We start from the raw sequence: 22,419 nt of genomic DNA on the forward strand, positions 1-22,419 counted from the left end.
GAGGACCACTGCATCAGGTCAACAGAGCTTACTGAACTGAAAAGTGCTGGCTATGACCTCTTAGCGGTGACAGAGGGCGTTCGTCCGTTTCAAATACCTGGTGGGATTCCTGCAGCAGCAGGATGAGCTCCATACGCACAGAGGCCAGGCCTCCACCATGAGAGCCATGCAGGCTGCAGTAACTGAGGAACATCCTCAGCAGAGGCTGGTTACTCTGGAGCCAGTGTCTCCGGCTCCTCTGGCTCTCACCAGGCGGGCTCCCAGGCTGTTGAAAGAAAAACATTCAAACCAATTAGCCCCACATTGGTTTTTACGGCCACATGAATCAGTATTACTGTAAAGATCCAAATCCGAACGACTCAACTAGGGCTGTCACGATTATGACATTTCACATGACGATTAATTGTCACTCAAATAATTGCGGTTAATAATTTAATTGTGTTTTTGTCGTTGGCAATTACATTTCTGTTTGGCTTTTAGCCTTTGAAGTTGCACATAGTAGATATGACACATAACCTAAATATACAAAGAAATTACTGACATATTTGACAACTTTATGCATTGATAGTGGAAATAGCCGATCTACAAGCTACAATGCAACGCGTCGCATCGCAACGCGTTGTGATCTTGTAGATCTGCTATTTCCACTGATTTTGAACATTTTTCATCATGGAAACGATTATGAAAAATAATCGCGATTATGTCAAATAATCGCGATTAGACGATTATGTAATAATTGTGACAGCCCTAGACTCAACCCCTATAGACTTAGTTAACCAGGGTTCCCCCGGGATATACGTAGTCCGCTCCTTTTCCCCCCCCCTCGTACACGAAATGTCTTTGGCAAAAACAGACGATCTACAACATCAGAAAGAAAGTGTCGCACTGCAAAGCTAGGTGAGCTAAGCTTGATAAGTGGCGAAGAAATGTATGCGCCCCCAGAGTAACGACAGCAGCTTCATGTGGTTAACTGGCAAGCTGGTTTTCAGCTCAAGTTCCAGAGTGGTAATGCAAAACAAAATTAACCTTTGAAACAATCTCTGACAATAATATATTCTGCTAAAGCTGTGACAAAAGCGTTTTACAAAATTATTCTTTGGCCTGTGGATGTACTAAACAAACCAAATAATTAAATGAACCAAATCAAGCTAAATCAAGCTCAAATTGAAAACAAAAAAATGTATCAATTGGTAAATATAGTACAAAGCTGTGTTTTTGCAGGGATGGTTATGCTATGAAAATAGGAATAGAGGCACAATCAAAGAGGGGAGAGGAGAGTCATGCAAATTGCAACTCTATTAAAGCAAGATACTTATAAGTGGCCACATTACATTAAAGGGGAAGACCACCCATTTTCAATTTTGAACTGTGCCTCTAAGGTATATTACCTTAGAGGAGTTGTGTGGAAATAGAAAAAAAGTTCCCCCTCTTCTGTGTTGCCTAGAACTGGAGGATTGATTTTGGGGTTTGTATTGTAAAGTACAATGTGTGATGTCATCAAGTTGTAATTTACAATACAAACCCCCAAATCAATCCTCCAGTTCTAGGCAACACAGAAGGGGGGGAACTTTTTTTCTATTTCCACACAACTCCTCTAAGGTATATTAATGACATATTTCAATATTTAAAATGGGTGGTCTTCCCCTTTAATACATCTTGTCAGTACATCATCAGAAAAAACACTTCATGATTTTCTAATGAATCTAAAAAAAATAAAATCTGCTGCCATGGCAGCAACAAACACCCACCGGATCCTCCTCTGCTGCCCCAGAGACAGGAGCCATAGTGTGGTCGGCCAGCTCCGGCAGACAGGGCTTATAGCTGCAGCAGCGCTGTAGGGCCACCACCTGGGGAAAACAAAATGGAATGTTTTTACATTAATGTTGCTACAGGGAATCCATCATCCATGGGCTATAGAGCATCTGTGGAATGCATAATGCAATGCATTTCATCAAGTTATCAAATGCTTAATTTTCACAAGACACTGCAATTGTTTCATAGACAAACAAGCCATTTGTCTTGCTTGGACCCACAATCCCTCCCCCCAACGCCCCAAATGAATGCCCTGTTTGATACTCTTCGTGTAAAGGTAACGAAAATAGGCGATCTACAGTACAAGCTCACAACGCGTTGCAGGTGTCGACCTCAAGGGTAATTCGTCCCACCATTGTAACCCCTGTCACTGGACCATTATTTTAGAATAGACAAATAACAATTAAAAATGAAAATGAACCAATATGATATATACATAATTTATCTTTTTGCCTGATGTTCTCTGTAGGTGGTTTTAAAAACGTGTAAATAGTATACAAAGCAACACGAAACAACCACTGTGCATGTGGACTGTGGGTATGAGCAGTGAACAGTGTGATGCATATGGCAAAAACTGACAGATATACAATTGGAATTACATTGGACATTAAAGGACCAGGTCACCTCTGGGACAACCAGATCTTATTTTATTGTTGTGTGGGACACGATCAACACAATCCTGAGTTATTTTTTGTGTTCAATCTGTGTTTTTAGATATTTTAGTATTTCAGCCGATTTCAGCATGCTACAACTGGTCATATGATGCAAAATGCATCATATGACCAGTTGTAGCATGCTGAAATACTAACATATCTAAAAATCACACCCGTGTGAACTGAGCGGTGGTTTACCCACCTCATAGATCATGTGTACCGATTTTTGTGACATTTGAAGAAAATATGTAGGAAAAGGAGCAAAAAGTGTGTTTTGTAGAAAATTCAAGATGGCGGAAAATCTATCCTGGCGCAAATGGGCGTGGCCTATATGGGGAGATGCGTCTTGACCCAAGGAATCCAGGGAAAAAATAATTTAAATTTTCCGATCTACGGTTCAAGAGTTACGGGGCAAAACGTAAAGTGGGCCGTTATAGCGCCACCATGAGGCCGAGTGATGTAATTATTTTTCGATTCATTCTTAAAATCATTATGAATCTCCTCTCCGAGGTTTGAAACTGTAGCTCCTATGGTTTACGAGAGAAAAATACTTGAAAGTGATTTCTTGCATTGTCCCATTATAAGTCAATGGGGACAATTAAGCGTTGTTTTTTGCCGATTACGTCGGCATGGTAAGGCGGATCGGAACGAAAGGTAACACACCATTCCCGGCCGAGCCGCACATTTTGATGTATATATTGCGCGAGTGGCGTAAATGGTGCGGCACTAGTTACGCGCCGAAGTTTAGGCTACATACACGGACGCAGACAGACAGACAGACCCACACACACGGCCACGTATAGGAGCGTTGTGACCACCGCTCAAAAATAATTCAGGATTGTGTTGACCGTGTCCCACACAAAAATAAAATAAGATCTGGTTGTCCCAGAGGTGACCTGGTCCTTTAAGTCTGAATTAAATTGACCTGCATCATACTTTGAGGCATTTTTTGAGCGGTGGTCACAACGCTCCTATACGTGGCCGTGTGTGTGGGTCTGTCTGTCTCCGTCCGTGTATGTAGCCTAAACTTCGGCGCGTAACTAGTGCCGCACCATTTACGCCACTCGCGCAATATATACATCAAAATGTGCGGCTCGGCCGGGAATGGTGTGCTATTACCTTTCGTTCCGATCCGCCTTACCATGCCGACGTAATCGGCAAAAAACGACGCTTAATTGTCCCCATTGACTTATAATGGGACAATGCAAGAAATCACTTTCAAGTATTTTTCTCTCATAAACCATAGGAGCTACAGTTTCAAACCTCGGAGAGGAGATTCATAATGATTTTAAGAATGAATCGAAAAATAATTACATCACTCGGCCTCATGGTGGCGCTATAACGGCCCACTTTACGTTTTGCCCCGTAACTCTTGAACCGTAGATCGGAAAATTTAAATTATTTTTTCCCTGGATTCCTTGGGTCAAGACGCATCTCCCCATATAGGCCACGCCCATTTGCGCCAGGATAGATTTTCCGCCATCTTGAATTTTCTACAAAACACACTTTTTGCTCCTTTTCCTACATATTTTCTTCAAATGTCACAAAAATCGGTACACATGATCTATGAGGTGGGTAAACCACCGCTCAGTTCACACGGGTGTGATTTTTTTTTTCTGTTTAAAATATAACCCAATGCAGCTTTACATTTTAAATGCCATTCGGCCACTGAGAGAGCTGCCACAGTACATGAAAAAGTATTAAAAGTATTGTCTCACTTCTCTCTCCAGCCACTGGCAGAGCTGGTAGCGCAACTTCCCACCCTCCAGCTCGTAGCCTGTTGACAGAGTCCGCAGCTCATTGGTCAGGATCTTCAGGCACGCGCTGAACTTCAGCTGGGCTGCCAGGATGTCCTCCGACGGCACTATGAACGCGTCGCTGTCCTTGCTGTCTTCCTCTGTGGCGGTCTCAGACAGCGGGGACATGGTGTCCTGCGTGTCGTGATGAAACACGCTGTCCCCCGCCACGCCTTTCTTGCTGCTTTTACTCTCCTCCTGCTCCTCCTCATCCTCGTCGTCTTTGTCGCTGTCCCAGTTCAGCTCCAGGGCAGGCATAGATGGCTGACTCCAGTCGAAACTCAACATCGAGTCTGACTGGCTGTTGGACAGGCTGTCCCTGGCCGACTCGTACCCGTTCAGAAGCGGCTGCGACCAATCAAAATCGGACGCCTGGCCTTTCTGGCTCCCGTCACTGAGCTCTGGGCTCATGCCCGCGTCACCCCGGCCGACAACCAGTTTGGAATGCTTGTGGACTTTGGGCATCTTGGAGAGAACCTCCAGGGCCAGCATAGGGCAGCCGGCCTGGAGGTGGGCATACGCTGCAGTGAAAAACAGCCTCCTCTCCACCAGGGTGATCGAGTCGGCTCTGCGGCCCTCGGTGGTCAGGCCGACTTTGGCTTTGTCCGATGAACCCAAATGGCGGCGGAGGAGCAGTGGGTGAGTGCGGAGGTAGGTGTAAAAGTTGAACACCTCGGGGCTGCATGGGGACATGGCCGAGGGACCTGCCATAGAAAAACACACAAGCCAGAGGAGACTGGGCTATTTAAACTGAGGTGTTTGTGCAAAACATTCCCCCTTCTGCTTTGATCACAGTTAGTGCCTGCCATGTTGTGTTATTGTTATTGAATCGGATGTGGAATACAATGAATCAGTAATTACATTCTAGACATTTTGAAGTGCAGAGTGCTCTTATCTAGGCCAAATGCCTGAATATCTCTTATTGGGGGACTAGAAGGGACAACTGGGGAGCTCAGAAAGTGTTTTGACAGCTAACAGAAGAGATGGTTATCAAAATGTGATTCCCAAATGTTGACTCTTTCACACCCAAAGGTCTTTCTGTGATTTAAAATGTTGTTCTTCTAATGTTTTATTTCTCACTGCCTTTTATATTTTATACATTTACAAACAACTTGAACTTGATCCATATTCTGCTTGTGAATTTACTATTTTCGGTAAATCATGTTTTTTCTTTCCCGATTTGGGGCGTAAAGACAGGGAATGTTGTTTGAGTCTCTTAAATTATCATCATCACGGTATATACATTTCTGGGTTCTTTAGGTGTATGTCTCTCTGTGTGTGTGGGGGGAGGGTCATTCTATTAACCCTCATTCTATGAGATATTTCCATACAAAATGTACAAGAATCTGATCATCAACTTGTTAGTCCAGCAAAGATTTGATTAAACAGATGGCAAACTGTTGTAAAGTCAACTAAGGGGAACCTCCCAGACAGAGAAATCATCTCCGCAAGGAGGGTGCTCATCAGGGAGCGGTTTATCTCTCAAGTCATGGTGAGGTTCATATTAAGTTCAGTGCTTATTCCATTCTTAATGCAAGCTTGACAAATACAAAGTCATACAGTATACACACATCTGCCTTTCTGTGATCTACACTTGCACGGGAATGCTGTCCGTTATAAAACAGCCCGCTATTAATACCAAAGACCTTATCAGTGCAAGAGAGGAGCCCTGAAGGTCTGCTATTGTTTGTTCTTGCTCTCAGCAGCATGTCTCTGGAATCTAGACATGCAGTAAATACAAAATCAAATCCCCAGTATTCATTTATTATTCTAATTTATTATTAATTCTATTATTCATTCATCATGTATTATTTTTAACTCCAAATGTGTACAAATGTGACCAAATGCACAGAGAAGGCCATTTGGTTACATTTCTACATTCTCAGGGTTAACGCTGAGGCTTTGACTGTGTGTACTAGCTAAATCCCAGACAGACATCGTTTAGCACTATAAGATGTACCAGGGTCAGATGTGGCCCCAGTGGAGCCAGTGGTGGTGCTCTTAGCAGGCTGTTCCAGCAGAGTGTCCAGAGCTCTGCTGTAATCCTCCAGGACCCAGTGGGCCATGCTGCGCAGGAATGCGTCTGGATGAACTGCAATCTGAACAGGACAACATACAGTACAATCAGAGGCTGAGGATAAAAGGTAACTCCTGAGTTCATTTCACATGCAAATGTCAAGCAAATTTCAAGTGAATTAGGTATTTCCATGGGCTTATTTGACTATAAAAACCCTTATAACCTCACACATAATCTTATTTTAATTAAACATTTCCTTTACTATCCAGATTTAGCAATACATCAGCATTTTCACAATTTAGTGACATCATGGACATACTAAGATTCTTCATTGTATCAAAAGTGGCTAACACAAATTTATGCTAAGGTCATCATGGAAATGACCTTGGCTTTCCTTCAAGTTTCACATTTTGCAATTTCAAAAGCTGCATTGGGTTATATTTTAACACAAAATATAACCCGCGCAGTGAGTGTACCTGTTTGTCGAGGCCAAGGACGTGTCGTTGTAGGATCTTCTTGTAGGTGGAAGCCGTCTCAAACTCTGACTCATACAGCCTAGAGATCACCAGCGCCAGCTGGAGGTCCTGCATCTTCTCTAAACACACCTGGGAGAGAAGTCATCATCATAATCATCATGTCAACACTTCACATTACAGGGTTTGGGTGAGGGCAGAATGGGACAGAACAAAATATTCCCATTTCCTAACATAACTCAACGTGAAATGAGGTCACATCCGACTTCTGTCACGGATACACACCTCATAATTATTTTCTGAGATGAATTGAGGTTAGGATTTTCCCTTTTATCCCTAATGAGGGAGAGCAGGAAATCAAACATGAGAGAGCACCCAGCAGGGAGTTAGATGAGGGGTGCAACTCATTTCAGGCTCTCAAGGTGTGTGCTGCATTTAAATTAGACCACCCCCGCTAGAGACACCAAACAAAGTCAACCGTTGCCCTTTGCCATGATGACACTCATTTGCATAACATTCTCAGCGAACGTAGTCATTTCTCCTGCAGAGAAAGTAATGTCACCCCCCCCCCCCTTCTAGGTCTTTCACAAACAGGCTTAACTGAATGAATGCAAGTTGAACCATGTACATAGTTTGCCTGACAATAAAAGAGATACTAGCTTTCCTTTATAACCAGGGTTTTTTTCAGACATTTAACCACTTAAATCATTGATACTTAGTAAACTTGACTTTTCACTCTGTACTTTGTCTGCTCTTTTTTACCTCTACACCAAACCTATTTGCCGAAAATAGCCGATCTAGAAGCTCTCAGCGCCTCGCAGCGCCTTTTTTGGCTAAAGTTCTCCTCAGAATAGGGATGAAAGGATTCAAGTTTTTAATTTAAAAGAATTATCCTACTGTATCACACAAAGATTTGGCGGCCCCCCCTGTAGTAGTAACTCTGAAGACCTCCTAGGGGTCCTGGACCCCCTGTTGAAGATCCCTGCTTTATACACTACCATACACTGGGAAGGTATGTGGAAGAACGCATACTAGGGCACAAATCTATATTTAGGAGCAAGAACATGCAGTATAAAGCAAAAAAACGTTATGGAAGCACAATGCTTCATAACATGAAGGGACAACGTTGCTTGTCCCTTCTGCAAAGGGCTTCGCCACGAGTAGGTTACTGCTTGAGGAGAATATTGTATGTAGAACACGGAAACACCCAAGAGTCAACAGCCCGACATCAATAATTCTTCAGTGCATATTGTTAAAAGCTTTTGACAAAGACACCAACGCTGGAACATGTCGGGCTGTTTTAATAAATAAAAAGGGAAAATACTGTATGTGCTGATAAAAAGTGCTGGGGTTGCAGTATGACATCCATCACCACTGTGTCTCTGTTGGGGACTGCTTACAAGTATGCTACGATTTTGATCACACGTCACCAAATGTCATAAACAAAGACACCAATAATGTGGGTATCATTCATGATTCATCAGACCACGGTAAAAAAAAAATAAGTGACTTCTATTTTTATTTTTGCTTCTCTGGAAAAAAAGAAGACTCAAATTCGTAAACGTGTTTTTCCAAGGGACAAGTGTCTCTCTTATTTTTGTTTTGCATCCCTTCTGGTCCTCATTTACCTCGACAGCATCCTTGAGGGAGCCAGCCAGAAGGAAGAAGGCTGCAGAGTGCTGGAATCGCTGTTTCCCCAGAAGAGCGAAGGCATTCTTCAACGCCGCTCTCCTCCACCGCTCCTCACTGAAGTTGTTGCTGAAGAAGGCTGTCATCTTGACATTCTTTTGAGACCTGGAGGGGGAATAAGAGAATAGAAATTCCAAAACAACAACATTGCTGTCATTAATCTCTTTATAATTTGACAGTATTGATCTTGGCTTCGAAGGGAGAGAGCAGAGTGCTGGTGTGTGTGTGTGTGTGTGTGTGTTTGTGTTTGTGTGTGTGTGTGTGTGTGTGTGTGTGTGTGTGTGTGTGTGTGTTCCATTATGTAAAAGCCTGTCAGAATAGTGCCTACCTGTAAAGTCCCCAGACCACTGCTTTCTTCTTCATGGCGAGGTAAAAAATAGCTGCGTCCAGAGGATCATTGTTCTTCTGAAAAGAAGCCTTGGCAACCTGACAGAGTGGAGAAGGAAAAAAAGAAGAAAAAAAAAGAAAAAAGAAAAAAAGAAAACACATCAACAACAAAACAAAAATAAAGTGCATAGAATTTCTGTACACGTCCCTGCAGTCCACAGCAGCTTTATCTACAGTGTGAATTGTTGCTTTGTGGGTCATTTTGGGGAGCAGCACATATAGATTACCATTGCTGTCGGGCAGAAAACCTTTATCTCCATATTTCACCTTTTAATGTTTCTTTACACAAATGAATGCCATATTTTATACTTTATACTACTTTGTCGCATTTGTCGCATGACAGCATCACGCAAAAGTAGCCAAAATAAACAATCTACAAGCTCAAAACCCATTGCATTGCCGGGGAAATCCCCTTAAGGCAAACCCAGATAAGGCAAACTGGGCAAATGTACTGCCCGGGTCTCCTACCGTACTGATAGGGCGAAATGCAAATCTCATTCTGCCGTCCCGTTGCAACAGAGTAGCCTCCTTTTGTTATGGTGAAATGAATAAAGAATTTTGAGCAATACAATGGTTATACGTCACAGTTATTGTCCACGACATTGCAAGCGGCGCGAAGGCCATCAGACCTTGGTCCTGCTCTTCGCGCCCGAGCGCCGCAGGCGCGAGTGCCCGCGTGCCGGCTTCGAGTGCCCGCGAAGCCGTGGTGAATGCAATCGTTATATTATATTTTTAAGCGCACGATAAACGCATGAATGGGATGAAACGCGATGCAGGTGAGCTCACATTTCACCATAACAACAGGAGGTTTAGTACATTTTTCCTTATAGGTACTTTGCCTTACTTTCGCATTGCCACCCGCTGGTAGATCAGCTACTTTAGCTATTTCTGTTTAAAGTTAATACGTCTGTCTGTGGGTTAACATATTTAATCAATTTAAGTATTAAACAGCTTGTGCCTAAATACTTTCTACTTTGGATCCATTGGAAGTGGAACAGAGGTTGTTTTTTTCCCCCTGCAAAAGTAACAGTTTTGGGCATACATGGTTTTCACAAGACAGGAACAATTATGCACTGCAAAAATCCTGAGTGTAAATGTAAAGGTCTTTGCACACTGCTGCGTTTTTCGGGCCGAATATCGGAGTGAATTTCGGATTGCGTGAATAAAAAAAATCAACCTCACGTTATGTCAATCACGTTTGCACACTGCCGCCGGTTTCGTATTTATTTTCGGACCAGGGTTGATTTTTTCCGATTTTCGCAGCTGTTGCACTGAGTCCCTTGCTCTCTCTCCCTGGCCTATGGCTTTCGGATTTCCAAAACGCAACGAAAACACGCAGTGCAGTGTGCAACCACCTTAACTGTTGAGAGGGTATAAACGGAACCTTACAAGTTAATTTCTACACTCTCAAGAGTTAAATTAACACTCAGGATCTTGCAATGTGGCACTGTAGTTTACTGCAGCCTCAGCGAAAAACACCACTTTCCTCCTTTGGTAGTTTCAAGCACAATCAATCTGATCCATCATGTACGGACGACGAGCAAGTCAACGGTCGATTAAGTGCAGACAGATTACGCTGTTGTAGATGATAATTAATGCAGCACGGTGTCTGCCAGTGACACCTCTCTCAATAAAACCACCAAAAAGATACTATGAAAAGAATATTCCCTTAGCCCAGGGCACATATAAAGCCAATAAATGAAAGGTAATGGAACCACTAAAACACACAGAAGAAAATGTGAAATATTTGGAGAGTGCTTTATTTAACTTCCCCAGACACTAAACTACTAAAGTGCCCGTTGTGTACAAATATTTTATCTGGGTGTTACTGTGCAGCTCAGTGCACATCATGCTTTAGTTAATACATAACTAAAATCTCAACTTAAGCAACGTTTTGCATAAAAGACATCATAAGATAGTATACCACAAGCTTTCTAAAACAAATAGGACAATCCTTATTATGGCAGTGGGGTTTGTTTTGTTGTCAGTGCCGATCCAGCAGCAACACATAATCAAATGGCTGATTGTTGGACTTGACATGACAGTCGAGTCAGTTAGCCAACATTTAATTGTTGGTTGTTCTTTGTAGGGCTGTCACGATTATTTTACATGACGATTAATTGTCACTCAAATAATTGCGATTAAAGATTTAATTGTGTTTTTGACGTTGAAAATTACATTTCTGTTTGGCTTGTAGGCTTTGAAGTTGCACATGGCAGATGAGACATAACCTAAATATACAAAGAAATGACTGACATATTTGACTTTATACTAACATAACATTGATAGTGGAAATAGCCGATCTACAAGCTCACAACGCGTAGCATTGCAACGCGTTGTGAGCTTGTAGATGATCTGCTATTTCCACTTTTTTGAAAATGTTTTTCAACATGGAAACGATTATGAGAATTATGACAAAATAATTGCGATTATGTCAAATAATTGTGATTAGACCATTATTATATAATAATTGTGACAGGCCTAGCTCTTTGTCTTGCAGAGAAACTAGGGCCACAGCACACAACACGTTGTCCCTCTATAAGCCAACTGCAGAGTTCTGCATTGTTGACGCTGAACCACTGAAAGAAGCTCAACAGAAAACGCATCACTCACAGACGATTGTATTGTGCTTAGACCTGAGGCCCATTGTAAAAACGCCTTCTAAATCCTAAGAGTTTTCTGAAAACCTTTACAGAATTGTCAAAGTTCAGCAAAAACATATTTCTCTGCCTCTGTAGAAGATGGAAACAGGAAATAAATAAATATTTTTCAGAGCTTAGACCTTTGGTTTTTACTGAAAATGATTTTCATTTCTCTAGTACAGTATATCGTCATTGAAACCTAGTATCTCCAAGTTTCATATGTTCACGTTTCTTTCCCCGTAAATGAATGCCCTGCCTCATCATATAAGACTGTTGCACAAAACTAGTGAAAATAGACAATCTACAAGCACACAACGCCTCGCCGTGCTATTTTCACTATTTTAAATCATTTTTAAAATGATAAATACAAAACAAACGGTTTTGGACATACAAAACGATAATATACTGTATATACTAGGGCTGACCCAAAATAATCGAATATTCTAAGCTTCGTTCGATGGCACGAGGTTCGAACTTGAAAAATAAATTCGAATAATCGTCCGCGGCCGTTTGTCCTTTGGGGGGGGCCGCGTGCCTTAGCTTGCACCTCGCTCCACTCCAGCGTGATAACGTCACCTTCTCCTCACACACATGTTAACATTACAACAAGCTGACAACAACAAGAGCAAGCATGAAGCCACCAGAATGGTCGGCGAAAAAAAAAGAAAAAAAGAAAAGGCAGCGCGCTGTCACAGATAAAGCCTCAGACACCAATGTCTGAGTAACATCACCCATGCATGATGCAACTATGCGATGCGGTCACACGTTTCTGTGTCAAGCCCCCGACACCAATGTCGGTGTAACATCCATGCATGCTGTTGTTGCTGTCCTCCACACGCTGACAAGAGACACAAGCTTGTTCTTCATCAGGAAACAAACAGCGAAAATTTGATTTTCCAAAACAGACCCCGTCACCCGTCGATCCCATTTTAAAGAGGAAAGAAGAGCTTAAAACCAACTTGCTAGGATTACGTGGTGTTGATGATGACGGATTTATATCCGATCTGCAAACTCAAAACTAGTCGCGCCCGCCTAGTTTTCTTGACTGTGAGCTTTCGGTTGATGACACACTGCAGTGCAATTATTTACTATACAATCTACTACTTACATTTGCGTACACATTGGGAGTTAATCTTATAGGGCTTGTGAGTTGCGCCGTTGCAGCCGCGACGCGTTACATTACAGACATGACATGATTATGTCAATCCTACTGTACTGCATAAAACACATTTCTTATAGAAAACATTTGTATCATATTCTTCTTCTTCCTCGTTGTATTGTTGTTTTTACTTTAAATTGGGAGCTTTATTATGGGGGAAAAAAATGTGTTTTCCCTTTTTTAATTGGGTAAAATAGCACATTTTTTAACACATTTCGGTTAACAACGGTTATCGGTTATGTACCGATAAGCTTTTGCCCCCCCCCAACTTCGAAGTTCGTTCGATTTTTGGCTTATGAGCTTCGATTTTAATAACTGCAATCGAAGGTCAGCCCTAATATATACTAGAGGTACTGTGCTGCCCTCACACCTACGTCGCACCACAGATCCGACCAATACGTCTGAGTCATAGTGTCAGGGGCTCTGTTGTACTCGTCAGTCTGGGTTCCCATTTGTGCACATCCTGTATATGGAGATGTCCGTTTCTGTCGTCTACCCGTGACCCGTTTTATGCCCATATATGGAGAACTCTGTATCCGTCAGTCCTTGTTCCTTTTATGCCCATACTGTATATGGAGATCCCTGATTTCATTAGTATGTGCCCATAAATATATTGGATCGCCCATATATGGGCATATTGGTTGGATTGGTGGTTCTGGACAACTGGTTAACCGAACTTCCTGACGGCAGGCACTTGAGTCCCACATTTCACTGGCAACATGATACAAAATGAGCTACCAGTCTTAATTCGAGAGGCAAATCAACATTTTATGCACGGAACTGAGATGGGGCTTGTTTGTTCAAAAGCCCTATACTCATGAGGACAAATGTCATCGAAGCCCTACAATAAACAAATAAAGACCACTTTGCCCACGTACCTTCTCAATGCACCTGCGTAGCTTGTTGGTGCTACGCAGCCACCAGCCCACACCCATGGAGCGTAGCTCAGGCCAGGTGGGCTCTCCCTTGTGCAGGGCAGGCAGCATGTTCAACAGCTCCTCCTCAGCCTCGGAGTGGAAAGCCCAGGCATAGTGACACGTCGACAGACCTGCAGAACAGTAGGGGGGAGGGAGGGTTAGAGAAGAGGCCAAGCATTTCATCATTCCATTAATGACAGAACACAGATATCTTTATGACCTAATGTGACTATTTTTGTCTTTTGCCTTTTAATCGACTATACTAATTACGTTGTAGACCGCCTGAGGTGGTTTGAATGTTTTCCTTTTGCATTTTCACCTTTTTTTCTCTCTGGCCAGTGAGAAAATATCAGCAGAGGACCCAGAAACCTTAGCAGTTAAGTGATGCATATCCTTTCACTGTTTGGAAACTGATCAGGCTTTTATTTATAAAGATTGTCGCCAATTGTGTGAAGGTTGTCCATTAGACCACCATCAGCAAGCTAATGATGAAATCAATGGGATTTGCACAAAAAGGTATTGAGGTCAGACGCCGTTACCTCCATATGCCAGGGACACAGCAAATGGCAGCCAAAAAACTTCCAAGTAAAAGTCAATTAAACAAAAGTTACTTTTTTATATAATCTTGGCTGGTATATCTTTCACAATAACATAGTACTGTGGCCCATAGATGGTTCCTGTGCAGGGTACATGAAGAAAACCTTATATAGCCAGTGTCCCATGGTACCTTGGCGTAACAGCTGTGCTCGGTGTGCGGGGGGCATAGAGGTGGAGAGGAAAGTGTGCAGTCTGACAGCCAGCAGGAACTTCAGACCACAGTCGTCCAGTGTCTCTCCACCTGAAATGTCGACGAAGAAGAACTTTATGTCAGTTTCCTTTCCAGATCTCAGTTATACTGTAGCTATTACATCAACACAACATACAGTAAACAGATTGCGTGAGATCAGATGAGATGAGAGCAATTCAAAGCTTAAAGGAAACACTTAACAAACTTTGAGAACATTTATTTTACTCATTTTGACACACCCCTATACAGGAGTAGACCCGTTTCCAAATTACTCCAAAGCAGCATTACAGTACAAATTTCCCTACAGCAGTGGTCCTCAAACATTTTCATGTCAAGGACACCCCAAACTGATATGCATTTGGCAAAAAAAAAGAAATCTGAAAATACTTTGTGTCAGGGACCCCCATAAGGGATGATCTGTCAACATAGCCGATATTCAAGTTCGACATTGGCCAAATTGTCAAATTTTAGAGGCAGAATGCTCTACGTGTAGCCTGACACTCAGCCTGAATTGACATTTCGTTTCACTCCATTATTCAGTCTGAGGTTGCTCCCGCCCAGGGCGATTGCTGGGATGGGCGTTGCCAAAGAGGCAGTTTTCTGCGATTGGTTCACCGTCTGACCAACACATGACGTAGTGTTGTTATGTGTGGCTGGCTACTGGCTAGCCTGTTGCTTGCTAGTGCTACTTGCTAACCAAAGAAACAGGCAGAATAGGAGCACTACGAACTAGTAATCAAACACAACATAACATGCCTGCTACTGGTGTTTCATAGCGAGATCGATACGATCGCATTTTACCGCAATTTACCGCATTTTACCGCGACGCGATGCGCGGTACGGTACTGCGGCGGCCACTGGTTTACTTGGAAACGCACATGAGTTCTGGGAAACCCCCACCCATGCTGATCACAAGACGCTGATTCACGACGCTGATTCGCCGTACGGATTTTCGAACTAGGCAAGCCTCTTCAATGAGAGCGATTCTAGACCCCTGAATCGCCAAAACAAAACATTTAAAGGGGTGTGGCTAGCGATTCAGGGTCTGGAACTAGGCTACTCTACATGCTCACAACGCCAGCATGTAGGCGCATGTAGATCTGCTATTTTCACAATAGAAATGTGTTATAAAAAAATGTAATGCCTCAACTCTTAGTGCTCGTCAGGGGGGGTGTCCCCAGTTAAATTGATGATTATTTTGGGGGTCGCGGCCTGGACCACTGGCTGACAGTACCTTTGCTCTTGCCCTGGCTTTCCCTGATGTCAGTGCTGGTGGTGGCAATGGTGTCGGCCAGCGCCATCAGAGACATCTGCTCCATGCGCGTTAAGCCTGGCAGACTGGAGTGCAGCAGGTGGCTGGACAGCACCTGAGCATGATCAGGACCGAAGAATGTGGGGCTGTACTGGGAAAGGTCAATCACCTGCATGGCCGGCACAATGTGGGGAGACGGACACAAAGGAGGACATTACCATAACATCAACATAATAGACGTAAATTAATACAGAAATAATACAGGAGGAGGTGTGGCATGCAACAACGGTGTTATTAACTGGATTTGAACCTGCGTTGTTGCATGCATGCGTATTTACGGTTGTCCTGCAAAGTCATGACATTATTACATACATACATGTAATAACATCTGTTAACTACGGTAATAAAAACAAAGCACTGTGTGGAGTTTGCATGTTTTCCCCATTTTCCTAGGGTAGGTTACCCTAAAATAACATGCAGTAATCCTGGTCTCTATACTGCCTCCCCCTGGTCGGCCGGGGTGCCTGATGGAGGGGAACTGGTTGGAATAACGTGTTCTGTTTCAGTTCCAATTTTGTCTGATTATTTCTTTGTGCCACCATTTCCAAATCCACTTGGTAACGCTCGTTACGTTGGCAATCGAAGTTCGAAATTAATGGGTTCAGGTTTTTTCCTTTTTTTTTTTACACGAAAAATAATTACCAGAATGTGATAGGCCTATTCAGAATATCACAGTAGTAAAGATAGCCAAATACGAAATAAGTTAGGCCTACCGGTAAACACTAACAGTTTAATGGTGACTGTTATAGTAGTTATAAAATGCACCAGAACAGCTTGGAGCGATCAAGGACCCCCGAAGTTCGAATCCCTAAAACAGGGCTAGATTACCGCCCTATTGGATAACTGGTTTCCTGACCTGAAAATGCAATTTCTGTTTACTAAAGACCTGGAGAGTCGGGGAGAACCCCGTTACTGAACAAACACTATCAGACTATCAGAATATAGAGCTACTGTATATAATACTTAAAAAAGAAATAATAATAATCTTTCAGCAGAGTAAGAAAAGGTACTGCAAGATGCTGTAATAACAGGAATAACATCACAAAAATCACCAGCAATATTGAGGCAACAGTATACAGTAGTATATACCTGTCCTGTACAATAGTCTGCACTATAATGCAGCACAACAAAGTCATATCTCACAGTATCCCGACCAAAAAGCACAATCAAATCTGTACGCATTGGATATGCAAACTATAGAGTATTCACCCCAATACTAACAGCCTGCACTGCAAAACACAATAAACACATTCAGGATGTCCATACAGCGTCCCGCCCCAATCAAGCTTGGGCAAAAAAGAAAAAAACACAATCACGGTGACATTATGACATCACAGAAAATCCTGATATGCCCAGTGTCAACAGTGTAATCAGTACAACAACAGCACCGCACCCTACACTCTGAGACCAAGAAAGAAATCCTGGTTAAATTACGATGCTGCCAAAGCGCTAGAATGTCAGAGTCAGTGGCCGTGTGGAATTGTACATGTATTACTCAGAGTTATTTGACAGCTGACCGGGCAGAGCGGCCATCCTGTGCCTCGATAGTGTAATGACTCTCGCTGAGAGTCTCCTCCTGTGCTGATAAATCTCATATTGTCACTGTTGGGCAGAAACCTTACATTTTATCTTTTGGCCTTATTTTATACTTGGCCATGTGAATGTGTTGCACAGAAGAAAGCAAAAATAGGCGATCTACAAGCTCAGATCACAGCGCATCGCAAACAATCTCACAGCGTAGGATTGTTGCAAACTCGTAGATCTTCGTTGTGAGCTTGTAGATCTGCAATTTTCACGTTTTCTTTTACATTTTGGAAATGTTTGAAAATGTTTGCCTATAATGAATGAGATGCCCAAAATAGGGATCGCTGTGGTGAAAGTGGTTAAGTCTGTCTGTGGGTTTATTAAATATTTAAACTGGTGACTGATTCATTGGAACACAGGTTCTTAACGGTTTTCGAGATGTGAATTTAACAGTGACGTTATATTTTTCATGACTTGGCGGACATGAGGGCTGTGGAAAGAGGGTTTTCTAGAGCTGTGGTTCTCAACCTTTTCAGGCTGCAACCCCCAAAATAATGATATTTTAACTGGGGACCCCCCACCCTGACGAGCACAAAGAGTTGAGGCATTACATTTTGTACATGGTTCCATTGTGAAAATAGCCGATCTACATGCTCACAGAGCATGTAGATGAGCTATTTTCACAATTTCTGCCGCTAATATTTGACAATTTGGCAAATGTTAGCCATTTTAGATATTAAAAAGATATTAAAAAGTCCTTAAATTTCTACTGTAGAAATGTGCAGATACCCTCTATACACTGTTGGTTTGTTTACTTTTGAGTGAGAAAACAATCTTGCACATAAGCTAATCATCTGGGGACCCCCCCCCCCCCAAAAAAAAAATAATAATTTGGGGACCCCTGTTCTAGAGACAGACCTTATTTCCTGCTTCTTCTTGGTCGTAATCCAGCGGGTCCAGATCTCCCATGTTGGGCGATTGGAACAGCTCATCATAGGCATCGGTTTGACAGGATCCGTGTCCGCTATCCGCACTCACGCTGCTCACTTTCTCTACAAGGGGAGACAGGGCAGAATGATTGGAAAAGACATCCATTTCAGAAGAGGGCAGAATGATTGGAAAAGTCATCCATGTCAGAAGAGAACTGACAGAATGAACAGATTGAATTACAACACTAGAGTGCAGGAATTCTTTCTGCTGTAAGTCTGTGTCCCAGTGTCTTCATTCACACTGCCTGCTGTGTGCTGTTATTTTACTGGGAGATTATTTTATATAAAACACTGGTGAGATTACTAAAACTCTTTTTTATTCCAAAACAAAAAAGGGGGGAAAAAATAATGTCATTCCTCTACCATTGTTCCCCCATTCAAAGTGATTCTTATAAACTACCCAAATATAGACTGATATGTCTCTAAATGTTTTGCTCAAAAAGAGACTGAGGACAATCTCCCAGCTTCCATTGATAAAACTGGAAGTAAACATTTAGTAAAAGAAAATAATTAACATTGCAGATATTTTTTCAGAAAACAGTATTCAGAAGACATTTGTAGAATCGGGTCTAAATGGGTTAAACGCCTACAGTATACCAACCAGGCTTGGATGAGGTGTCCTCATCGGCTGCCAGTAGGGCATACAGAGGTAGGGGAGGGATGGAGACTATCTCTGTATAGTCTGGGGAGGAGCCCTCTCCCTTGCTGAACATCTTGCTGTCCCTGGCCGTGCTGCCTCCAACGCTGATGGTTCGAGACCGCAGTCGCTTTTCCGGGTTGGTGGCGTTGTCTTTGAGGGCCACAACCTCTCCAGCGATGCATTTCACCAGGTGGGAGAGGATGGCTTTGGCCCGATGGACCTGATGACAAAACAAGGAAAAACTAAAACATAAGTCTATGCATACTGTAGGCAGCTTACATTTCAAACTCATTGTTCCGCTTGTTTTTCCAGAGTGAAAACCAAACTCTGAATTGTTAGTAATCTCTCAAACTTAATTTTGCTCATTAAATGCTAGTTTCACTAAAGCTGCTTCAAAGAAAGAAAAGAAAATATGAAATTCAAAGGAGAAAGCCTAAAAAGAAAACACATCAATCAATTCCATTATGTTACCTTCCCCAGGTCCATGAGTTCCAGAAGCTGCACAGGGTGGTACTGGGGCAAGGTGGGGAATAGTTGGTGGGCTGCCTCAAACAGTCCAGAATCCTCCATCTCCGCCGGCAGGTCATAAACCGTTCTCTTTCCACTCAGCTTCTGGGCCAGGCTCGTCATTGACCTCGTAAGGGCCTTTTTGGGAGGGGCCAACGTTGCCATGGTGGCTCCGGGGCTCAGCCCCTCCTCCTGGCTCTGCCTCACTGCAGAGAGGATGGAGGAGACACTGCTGCTCATACCAGTGTCCTGGGTCATGGCGGTGTTGGGCCTGGGTGGTGCCGGGGGCTGCCACTGGGAGTAGACATGCATCTCGCAGTCCATTCCCACTACCAGAATGCCGTCCCGTACCCAGGAGAGGGATACCGGGATGGGCGGGGAGCCTTCAATGGAGGACACCAGGTCGACCGTTCGAAGCAGGACCAGGCGGGACAAGCTCTGATCCTTGGCGCTCTCAGATGACACGCCCAGTTCTGGAGGCTTGCCAGAAAGTGGGCCGTACATGTAGAGTTTTGTCCTGATGCCGACCGTTAGGATGTGTGAGCCGTCCTCTTGGGAAACCCAGTCCAAATGAACCAAGTTCTTACCAGTCGAGTCCAGACAGTCATTTGGTGCAGCGAAGTCCAGGGTGGTGCTGGATAAACTGGGAGTTGTAGCCGTGCTAGCGCTCACGTCGCTTGTCAGGTCCAAGACAACAGTCTGCTCTAGAACCCACTGAGAACCTCCCGTGGACTCGCACTGGAAGACAGCAATGTGGACCGGTTGGGTTCTTGTTGGGTTGGGGCTGGAACTGCGGTTCGGGTTTAAGCTGCGGAGCTCATTTAAAGTAGGAGTCAAGTGGGAGTTGGGGTTCACTTGAGGGGTGGAAGCCAGTTCACGGGTCGGGGTTAAAGGCAGGGTGGAGATGAGCTGCGGGGTGGAGTTGAGCTGCGGAGTGGAGCTCAGAGGTCCGTTCGGTGTCTGTCTGTAGGCCACAGCCATCCGGCTGCTGTGACAGCAACTGACTTCTATGGGGCGACCTGGCACGGTTACAGCACTGCTATTGGCCAGTCCCTCCTCCACAAGAAGAGGCCATTCCTCCCACTGATAAATCTCTTGGTCTGTGTGCGAGAGTTCTGCACCTGCCACGCTGCACTTCCAGAAGCGCACCTTGCCGTCCGAACAGGAAGTGGCGAGAAGGTAGGGAGCCCGACCAGCCGGTTGTAAAGAAGATGCGCTTGGGTGACCTGAGAGGAAGAGTTGAACACTAATGGTTAAAGAAATACTGTTGCTGAACAACTCTAGTGACATGTGTGTGTGTGTGTGTGTGTGTCTGTGTGTGTCTCTCTTTCTTCATTTCCCCTCACCTGCCGATGGTGTAACACTGATGATCTCCACTCCTGCAGGCAGTGCCATCTCTTGGCTGTACACTCTGTGTGTTGTGAGGCTGAGGCGACATGCGCTCTGTAAGTTGGAGGTACAGGGTCTGTTCTTTTGAGAAGCTGTGGCAGCATCCTTCTCCCGCGGGGCTGTGGGTTCTTCTGCGAGGTCATAAAACAAAAACAATCGTAAGAAACATGTTGGTAAGTTCTATAAACTGCAGTTTATTTAATAATAACCACAATGTACAATGTATAAGTTTCAGGCCAAGTACCCCTTAGCTGAGAGAGAGAAAGCAGGGACCCCCAATATTATTGTATACAATTGTGTTACATATTGAACCTTTTCATGTTATTGATTTGTTTACCCCCCCAACTTACAACCTGAAAAGTGTTCTAAAAATAAATGTCTACACTTTCCATCATAGGGTATAACCAGCACTTATCCATGGCTCTGTTGCTGCTAAAAGTCTTTGGTTAAAAGCACCCACCCATGATGACGGGCCGGGCAGCCAGGTGGAGGTGCGACATGTGGAGGAGAGAGCGACCTGTCTGGGTGAACTCCACCACCACCAGGAAGAAGCTGGCTGAGAAGCCTGTCTGGCTGGACCCTGCAGGGGAAAGCACACAGACGCAGGGTGTAGTAGAACTAGTGCATACTGCACAGTTGGAAATAGTGATAAAGACTATTAAAAGTTATTCGTGAAGCAATGTTTAAAACAACGTTTAAAAAGAGCTATAGCAAAATAATACTGTATAAAAGCAGAATTTAAAACCAGACGATATAGAAGTTCCTCAGATTTTCCTTTCCTTCCTTTTGTCTATCCAACTGTTTCCGCAAGACTTTACTGTAGCATTATCTGCGGGACACTTCCGGTTAACAGCAGACGTACAAGCTCACGTCGCAGATGCAACCGTTGTGAGCTTGTAGATCACACTCGGCTGCGACGCCGGTAATGCCGCACGCCTTCTGCGCAATGCACGATGGGACGTTGGAAAGTTGTGGATAGTCTAGAATTTTGGAACAAATGATGTGCTTTCAGTGGGTCTGCGGCTGCTCTGTGGCCCATAGGTAATCAAAAGGTCCAACCTTGCATTTCAAGGTCTGGTCCCCTGGCTACAGGTTTCGGAGGATGGAATGGAATGGCTGAGAAAAACAATCCAATGTATTTTTGCTTTATCTGAGGGTCTGCGGCTGCTCTCTGGTTCATAAGTAAACAAAACTTCCAAACTCTAAGCGTTGCAAGATCTGGCCCCTCAGCTCAGGGCCGTCGAGAGTATTTTTGGCAGGGGGGTCAATATCAAAGAGCTGGCCGGGGCCCCCCTCCACGCGGGCCCCCCTCCACGCGTGCCCGTATTCGTATTTTGGCCCGCGCGCAGCGCGGGCCGAAATAACGTGTATTTCACAGGAAATTACTCATTTTCAAAGTAAAAGAATTGTTAAAAGTGGTTCTACATGGCGGCATAACCGTTCAGAGATTGTGCTAGGGTTTTAAACTGGTTTTAAACTGTTGATCACTGTAACTGGCATGGTTAAAATTTACCAGACATCTGATAAAAATATCGGTCATAGATATTTGTATGCATTAATGACAAGCAGGTCGGGTAAATGCAGCACACAGACACAGCCCTAAGCATGACCTTTGTTTTGGGTTGAGATTGGCACATTTCCTGGGGCAATCTGCCCAGATCATGTATGCCACACGTGTCTTCTTCTTCTTTTTTAGTTTTAAAAAAAAAGCATCTGCAATGCAGTG

General features: G+C 43.7%; 1 protein-coding gene across 3 annotated transcripts in view; it reads right to left on the reverse strand.

The window, feature by feature from the left end:
• The window catches only part of dmxl1 (Dmx like 1), a 91,152-nt gene that overhangs the window by 40,480 nt on the left and 28,253 nt on the right, over positions 1-22,419 (reverse strand). For all 3 annotated transcript variants that reach the window (XM_080739642.1, XM_080739643.1, XM_080739641.1), the window contains exons 17-31: positions 21,154-21,273; positions 20,651-20,824; positions 19,269-20,530; positions 18,759-19,017; positions 18,087-18,220; positions 15,567-15,753; positions 14,273-14,383; positions 13,507-13,676; positions 8,769-8,866; positions 8,380-8,545; positions 6,755-6,883; positions 6,222-6,360; positions 4,184-4,965; positions 1,749-1,847; positions 98-265 (exon numbers count right to left, since the gene is read on the reverse strand). In XM_080739642.1, coding sequence (XP_080595768.1) covers positions 98-265; positions 1,749-1,847; positions 4,184-4,965; positions 6,222-6,360; positions 6,755-6,883; positions 8,380-8,545; positions 8,769-8,866; positions 13,507-13,676; positions 14,273-14,383; positions 15,567-15,753; positions 18,087-18,220; positions 18,759-19,017; positions 19,269-20,530; positions 20,651-20,824; positions 21,154-21,273 — 3,998 coding nt within the window. The remainder of the gene's footprint in view (positions 1-97; positions 266-1,748; positions 1,848-4,183; positions 4,966-6,221; positions 6,361-6,754; positions 6,884-8,379; positions 8,546-8,768; positions 8,867-13,506; positions 13,677-14,272; positions 14,384-15,566; positions 15,754-18,086; positions 18,221-18,758; positions 19,018-19,268; positions 20,531-20,650; positions 20,825-21,153; positions 21,274-22,419) is intronic.

This window comes from Nannobrachium achirus, assembly GCF_963921795.1.
Source record: "Nannobrachium achirus genome assembly, chromosome: 12".
In the NCBI taxonomy this organism is placed as follows: domain Eukaryota; kingdom Metazoa; phylum Chordata; class Actinopteri; order Myctophiformes; family Myctophidae; genus Nannobrachium; species Nannobrachium achirus.